Source organism: Octopus sinensis, unplaced genomic scaffold (genome assembly GCF_006345805.1).
Source record: "Octopus sinensis unplaced genomic scaffold, ASM634580v1 Contig13745, whole genome shotgun sequence".
Lineage (NCBI taxonomy): Eukaryota > Metazoa > Mollusca > Cephalopoda > Octopoda > Octopodidae > Octopus > Octopus sinensis.
This window is the reverse complement of record NW_021833037.1, coordinates 1-8,602: the sequence shown is the minus strand read 5'-3', so window position 1 is coordinate 8,602 and position 8,602 is coordinate 1. Positions and strand designations below refer to the sequence as shown.

Sequence of the window (8,602 nt, the reverse complement as noted above, 5' to 3'; positions counted from 1 at the left end):
TTGCTTAGAGTTCCGACACCGATGTTCGGCATAAAATGGTGATATCATGATAAACCTCTTATCTTATTTCTTTATTGCCCACAAGGGGTCATGATAAACCTCTCTTATCTTACTCCCTAAATTCCCCAGTTTCTGAATATGGTTTGTCTCAACTTCATAGCAGATACATTTCAACTGAACTTGGATACCCTGATATCAGAATGCCACTATGCAAAGCGACTCATCGGGTGGAAGTGACACATTTTGATCTCATTAACCGATTTACTTGAGATTTTGAATCTCTCTATGGATTCCTCGTTTGAACTAATCGAACTGCTGCAAGAAGATGTAACACTGCCTGTAAGCACACGGCAGGCTATGAATGAATACTTTCTCAAGGTGTGGATGATCAAGTCTTATCTGAAGGATTCCACAGTAAACAATAAACCAGACAATGTATGCCCAGTTATTATGAATAGATGATGTATCGAAAACCTGAATCTTGAAGACATCCGCTTTCGTTTTTCGACACAACACCGAAAAGAGAATTGCTTTCGAGTAGTTTGTATTTTCATAACGTATAACAGATACTGCTAACTTTTTATTTATTTGACATTCCAATCACATTCAGAAGTTGACTGTAAATAAATTTGATTTATTCAATTAAAATTCAAATTTTTTTAATACAAATTCTCTGCCTGTGCTTAAAGTTTTTTAAAACTAAATCTACCTGGGCCACCACAAAACAATTGGATCACCACTGCTCCAGAACATTAATCGTCTGAAATTCGATCTCTGATCACATTTTCTTTATACAAATATTCAAACGAAATATTAACCGTATCGATCTCACCAATCCACAAAGGCTTGAAAACATCACGTCGATCCCACTCCCATCTCCCCTCTTCACCAAACTATAAACAAAGAATCCAATATTAATCTAAAACTTAACCAATGAAAACAAAAGGAACATTTTTACGACATTTATGGTCAATATTTCAATTTATGTTTTTCACACCGAAAACTATTTCAACCTTTCGATAACCTGAAAGAAATTGTTCGAATGTCTATTAAATTTCGTTTTTCGTATGACTGATTTCTTATTTTCGTTTTAACTGTATTTCACTCTGCTAATAAGCTGCAAGTAAGTTGCTGAAGCAAAATTTCATCCATAGAGAAGAACATAAATTTTTTATTTTAATTTCACTTTGTAATCCTTGATAAAATTAATTTAGACTTGCCAACTTAAATAGTTTCTGAGAGACCAGAGGTAAAACTCAAATTAACAATCATATTACCTAAGGTTTTCGGTGCTTACTTACATTGCAATGGCCGTACAATAATTCCCGTAGACTATTTACCATATTCTTCAGAAAAGTTTTCCATGTTATTTTTCTTTAATTTGTTTTCTTTCTTTTTTTTTAGTTTGAATAACAAATGATTTCACTTTTTAAGAGAAATCAATCAAATGCAATTATTTTATCTCATATATTATTTAGATGATGGGTAAGAAGTGTTAAAGATTCGATTTAACTGCTTCTAGAATTTAGTTAAGACCCGTTACGTTTTGAAACAAAATGCTGTCCAGGTTAACTTAGTGTTTCATTCTTTGAAGGTCGATGAAATAACACCCAATTGCTTCATTGGTACTCAAGTAAATTTAATAATCTTATAAACCTTCAAATGTGCGAATGGATTTATAAGAGAAGACTAATTTAGAACGAAAAACGTTAGGAATAAATATAAATTAACAAAAGAATTAACTGAATTAAATTGAGTTTATTCACAATGAAACACGCATTTTATCTGATAGAATTATTATTAGCAAACGTGATCCGTTGGAGTCTTGCTCACATTTCATGGAGAAGTAAATAATTTTGGGGTGAATTCCATTAAAGTTCAGACCAGTTTCTTTAGCACGCACTTAGTGTTAGTATATGAAAAGGCGGTACATGTAGAAGATACCATACATAAACGTGAACAATCCAGAACCGAGTGAGCATCCACCTGGGCCTCGGTTACAAGGTTGTGATATGGATTTTGTTTGAAGGAAAAAGTTGAATAAGCAGTCGAATCATTAATTACTTTTTCTGCAATAAAAAATGAAAGCGAAATCACAAGAAATACAAGAACATAAATGAAATTATTTCTCTTCAGTGACAAGGCACAAGGGAAACGAATAGATATGGTCTAATGATTCGATAGATCGATTTTATTGATGTTCCGTTTGGGCATCTTTAAGTTAGCGTGAGTAGGGAGTGAATTCCTGAATGTTACCTAATCTAGAAAGGAAGTATCGGAATAATAATTGATGAAGAATCTGGCTGGTGAAATAGCACGTATGGCGGGAGAATGAGAAGGGGTATGTAGCTGATGATCTCGGACGTAGAGAGATTCTCGTATTATCAGCGAGTTGTATTGGGGGATTTCTGGGCAAATTAATAATTAATATTAATCCATCTAGCAGATTTTAAATGTACCTGTGGATCATTTGCAAGGGTATTAATTATTAATTCACTGCTAATCTATTTAACTAAGTATTAAAACTCTAGGTAGCAGTAATGATGCAATGAGGAAGAAAGAGATATTTATTAATTTAATAATTTGCCGACAAGAACAGGAGAGAGAAGATCAATGAATTAAAGATGATGAACAAGAAACAGAAACAAAGAACACACACAAAAAACCTCAATAAAAACGGTCTTACTTTCAACGAAATAATAAGAGTCGAGAACTCTTACACCACAACCGACGGAATTAATCTTCTCCAGTGTATGTGACTGTCTGAAGTCATTCCAAAGTTCTGGAATGGAATAAAAATGATGAAATGAACGCAGGAACTATGATCCACCCGACGTCCATCATACTACGAAATACGGACTATGATCGCAAGAAAACTGTGATTTGTGGAAACTCGCGTAGCGCTGCATTAATTATTTATAAAGTCTATCCATGAAATTTAATTAATAATACGATAATATACATACATATACATATACATACATACATACATACATACATGCATACATACATACATACATACATACATACATACATACATACAATCATACATACATATATATATATATATATATATATATATATATATATATATATATATATATATATATATATATATATATATATATTGCTAGTTTATTTTGTCTCTCTGTCTTCTCTATGGGCGCGATATGAACATTTAAGGTGGTTTTAGGGCCAGGGTTTTGACTGGTATTTCAGCATGGTGGTATCTCTCAGGTACCTTAATTTATAGTTTTAAATAATTATTACCTTTGTATGGTATTTATTCCCATGATGGCTACTTGATAAGATCGATATTTAAATATCGATATTATCCTTATTAATATATATAAATATGTATATATATATATATACGATAAGAAATGGACTAATAAATTGCAGTGAAAAGTGGATCAACTAGCGATGAATGAAATTAAAGTAATCTTAGAAGCGAGAGAATCCATAATGAATTTCGATAACAAACTATAGGTAAGGAAGGACACGCCTAATAACTTCGATATCACTATGCGAGCACCAGATTCATCACAGATAACTGACTTAGTAGGAATTTACTTATCAAATTTACAGGAAGAATTCTCGGAGATCAAGGGTTGTCTCTACAGGTATGACGCACTATTTATATTGAAAAACATCTCAAATAGGAGATTAGAACTCACCAAGAAAACATTTTGGCCTAACTATTACTATAGAAAAGGAACATACTTCTATAAACTACTTAGACGCTTATTGCAGCCTAACCACAGGACAACATGAACCCTACATAAAATCGAATACAAACCTTAAATATATAAACGCATTGAGTAACCATCCCAACTTTATTAAAAGAGGACTAGTACAAAGCAACAGCAAAATAATTTCACGCCTCTCTTCCAACGAATATCGCCAAACCCTATTTATCCACGAAATATCGCTAATCCTCATTTTACAGGTTATAAGCGAACCTGTTTAACCTCTTATTACCTCCCCTTAACTGTTCCACGTACCAATTAGCACTACTCAACTCCACTCCTCATTATAAACTAATTACTCAACTGTATACTTATTTTACATACTACGGTATTTTCCTATAATTTAATTTCATTTAATAACTAGACGACCGATTCATTTTAATGCTATAATTTTCCCATCGATCTTGTTTTTCTATGCACTCTTCAACCCTTTCTATTGTTCCTTTACTTAGCCCATTATACACACTATATCGTACATATTTTAAATAATAACTTTATCCTTATACTACGGCTTCCATTGAAAATACAGGAACTAACTTACAAGCTATAAATTAGTGTTACGTAGGTCCAAATAACTACAACGGATATCTCCAATAGCGATAAGTCACTCGGATTACACCGGCGGTCAACTAGTAATTAGCATTAGATGTTAGAACCTACGGACACGTGGAATTTGGAATTATGAGACTAATTAATTATAAGACCAAGGATTTAACTAACTCTCTTCTCTTCTATCCTCCAACTGGTATACTGAATTAAGGACCTCCCTAAAATCTAAGACTATTGAACTAACAAACATTCTTCCAGTTTTTCCTTTCCTTTCCTTACATTTTCTTTCTATTTTCCTTCTATTCATCTTTGCCATATAATCGTTATGATGATGTCTATCAATTGCAATGAGGTAAATGCAAATTTACCCCAGCTTGATATACTGAAACAACTCTAAGCATATTCTCATCTTAATTAAATAATGACTTTAAAACACCAATGATTTACTTATCACTGTTATTTATTGCTCCATTTCTTATCGTCTTTATATATATTAAACCACCGTTTTACCTTTAAATTACCTACTACCGTATACCTTATAACAAGGACCATACATACTGAGGTATGTATGTAGAATTCTTCTACATATATTTCGATGGACGCACTGTTATATATATCCTTCCTGATGAGATCGATGCATTGATGAACATAATTTTTCCTGCCGGACATTTTGCAGTACATCCGTCGCGATATATGTCGAAGAATTCAAGATATAAATGGTGTAACAACATCCCAAGACTTCTCCTGGGCACATCAGATGTCGAAGAGACTTCGACCATATTTACTATCTGTGAAAGTTCAAAATTAATTTGTTTCCCTGCACAGATGGCATACCTATGAAACTTAAGGATTTGATCTTCTCATTCATTCAGGGAACATTTTTATTTCTCCTCATAAATATGGGACACCGTGATGTTTACCCTTTAAAATCGTTGATATCTCAGTCCATTGCTATAAGTCTTGAACGGTGCATAACCATTTTAGTGGATACTGAAAAGCTCGATCTTCTTTGGTCTAAACCTCATGTTTTTAATTCTTCTTCTAGTTCAGACCACTTTATGAATCCCCTACGGAGGCAGTGTTTGATACGTTTAGCAGCTTTTAGCTACTCTTCCTGTTTCCGCCAAGTCTTAGCATTTTGTCGGTCGGTGGTAGACCAAAATACCGAGCAGGCTGCCCTATTACCGTGGTCCTTTGCGTTTGCTACGACATCTAGTTTCTCAGCCATGTGTTTGAAATCTGTGCGAAATTGATCGTAAGTCAACTTACCGATACGTTATGGGAAACCTTGCCCCAACTCTTGCCTCCTCTCAGATCAGCTGTATAGTTGTTTATATTTTGGGCAAGAAGCCCGCCCAGAAGAGTTGCAGAAGATTCCAAAGTCGTCTGGAGGATGTGGTTGAAGCCAATGGCAATTTTATTGAATAAATTAACTCTTTAGTATTTTAAGATATTTTTATGTAATTTTGGTAAATATGTTAAACTGAGATGTTAGTGTTATTTTCAGTAAAGGCTATTTGCCAACATAATGTGGCTGTCCTGGAAGGGACAATTGTTACTGTTGTTAGCCTCAGGAAACATGGTTTCCAGATGGCTATACGACACAATATTTGTGTCGTTATATCTTCCTGTGGTGGATGGGAGTGCTGGACTCGCTGTTCGAAAATATAAGGACACAGATATTGTGTCGTATAGCCATCTGGAAACGATGTCCTTTCCAGGACAGCCACATTATGTTGAGAAATATTCTTTACTTTAAAGAACTGTTATTTTCATTTGCATAATTTAGATGCCGCACCCAGTATATATATATATATATATATATTATATATATATATATGGTGTGTGTGTGTGTGTGTGTGTGTGTGTGTGTGTGGTGTGTGTGTGTGTGTGGTGTGTGTGTGTGTTAGATAATAATGCGAACGGTTTACACCTGATAGCTCACTGGTAAAGCACGGTCGAAACAAATGTCGCTATTGATAATAAATTCTCGTATATTCCATCTTCCGTCTTTCATTTGCCATATATCTATATTTATCTATCTATCTATCTATCTATCTATCTATCTATCTATCTATCTATCTATCTATCTATCTATCTATCTATCTGTATATCAGAAAATAAAAAAACAGAGATAAATGAAATGATAATTATTTATTAATTACAAATTTGGACATCATTTCTGACAGCTGTTTTGATTCAAGACTTTAGAAATTAATTAGTATAATTAAAAACATACTAAAGTTGAATCACATCGGAAAGTTTTGCTCCCTACACTCAACACACAATAATATGAAAATGTAAAGGTATATCTTTCCCCACCTCTGATGGGATTCAACTTTAAAATCTTTTTAATTATACTGCTTGATTTCTAAAGTCTTGAATCGAAACAGTGTCAGAGACGATATCCAATTTTGTAATTAATAAATAATTATTATTCTATTTATCTCTATTTTCTTATTTTCTTAAATATATAAAAATTTCGGTTCATCTTACAGTTGAATATTAAATGCAATATCCAATACTTTTTCCAATAGGCAATAAACCTTTATATTTATTGGATTTTATTATCCGTTAATGAAGTTTAACCTTTAATTGAACTTTTATATATAATGTGCTGATCCGTATAGTGAAAGATAAATATTATTCCTTTAAAGGTCACAATACATTATTAAAGCGCTACTAATAGTTTCATATGTTGAGAACACTCAAACATATTCTTCAGGCGCAAACCAAATATTATAACGAACGAAAGAAATTGAATAATAGTAGAAACGCGAAAAAACTGAGAAGGCACCATATAAAAACGCAGACAGTAAACAACGGAAAACGAAAATAGAAACTAAACTGTCAAAAATATAATGTAAAAAAGGTAAAAGAGCTATGCTCCTGACACCTTGAAAGATACGGCTGAAAAAGATAACAAGCCAGTCAGAAATAGGTGGAAGTTTCCAGTTCTTCGAGAAATATTTATACATATGCATGCAACCACTGAAATTTCTGACCTGGGGTTCAATAGAGAGTTAGGGATCTTGGATTTGAACATAATCTGCAATTTTTTTTTAGCCAAAAAAAGTTTACATTTATTCGATCCGTTCACATTTATTTCTCCACGGTGTATTTGTCTTTAGCAGTTGAAATATATGACAAACATATTTCAACTAACCTAATTGTGACTATACGTAAACACTGCTCAGCGTATTTACTCCGATATATATATATATAACGGGAAAGTTTACCAAAATAAACAAAAGACGAAGGCAGGTGGAGTACAAACAAATATATATATATATATATATATATGTGTGTGTGTGTGTGTGTGTGTGTGGTGTGTGTGTGTGTGTGTGTGGTGTGTGTGTGTGTATGAGTGATCAATAGTTTGGTATTTAATTAGTCCATCAGTTTACTCACATCCTTTAAGGCCAAAGAAATTATTGGAATAACATAATAAGCTAAAGGTGGGGCCTCAGTATCGTCCAAATATACTGTGACTAAAAGTCCGATAAAATATAAAGCAACTTTGCACTTACTTTTGTTTAATTCAGTGTAAACACCATTTGTCCCAAACTTCAAAAAGTGATCAGAATGAGTTTTACTTGACAAAAAGCATTTTTTTGTATATATTTGGTAGTCAAACGACTGACAATTTGGTTTTGTTTCACAGCTGTACAAACATGTCGTATAATTAAGACCATGCAATCCACCGACGTCATTGCGACTAGGGAGATAAGCACTGTCAACTATATCCAACGGACATTTTCCTGAAAGGAGAAAATGGACAAATGAAGTTTTTCCTTCTTTTCGTTTTCGTTTTATTTTGGATTAATGAAAAATAATAAATAAATGAAAAATATTGGGTAAAGACACAACAACAATAACAACAAAAATAATGTCTTCCTCTTTTTCTCTATCACTTGACTCTGTAAATGAATAATCTGGTGTGTTTGTTTTTATGGCCTACCAATGTAAACAATACGTTTCACTGCCCCATGTGTCAGGAAGACACTCGGCAAGAAATGGAAACAGAAGTGAAAGAATATGCTAATAAAAATGAAAATAATAATAATAATAATAATAATTATAATAATAATAATAAGTTAGGAGAATGATAATTAAAGTACCCCAAAATATAAATACTGTCATACCATTCGTCCAGATAGATGACATAAAACAAACAAGGAATCTTCGAGCTATGCGCTACTAGCTGAGGAGAACAGAAAATGGTGGAGCAAAAGAAACGACGCATTAATACGGGCAAAGTAAGACTTAGAAAAAAATTGAGCAATGGTTAAGAGGAAACAGGA

At 33.0% G+C, this 8,602-nt stretch overlaps 1 protein-coding gene across 1 annotated transcript; it reads right to left on the bottom strand.

Moving 5' to 3' along the window:
• Nucleotides 1-1,834: 1,834 nt before the first annotated feature.
• LOC118761469 lies at nucleotides 1,835-8,059 on the bottom strand (the record flags this gene model as incomplete). The annotated part of the gene is made up of 3 exons (XM_036499364.1): nucleotides 1,835-2,069; nucleotides 2,687-2,782; nucleotides 7,829-8,059. Coding segments are annotated over 3 exons (518 nt in total), but the record flags the coding sequence as incomplete, so codon positions are not given.
• Nucleotides 8,060-8,602: the final 543 nt, after the last annotated feature.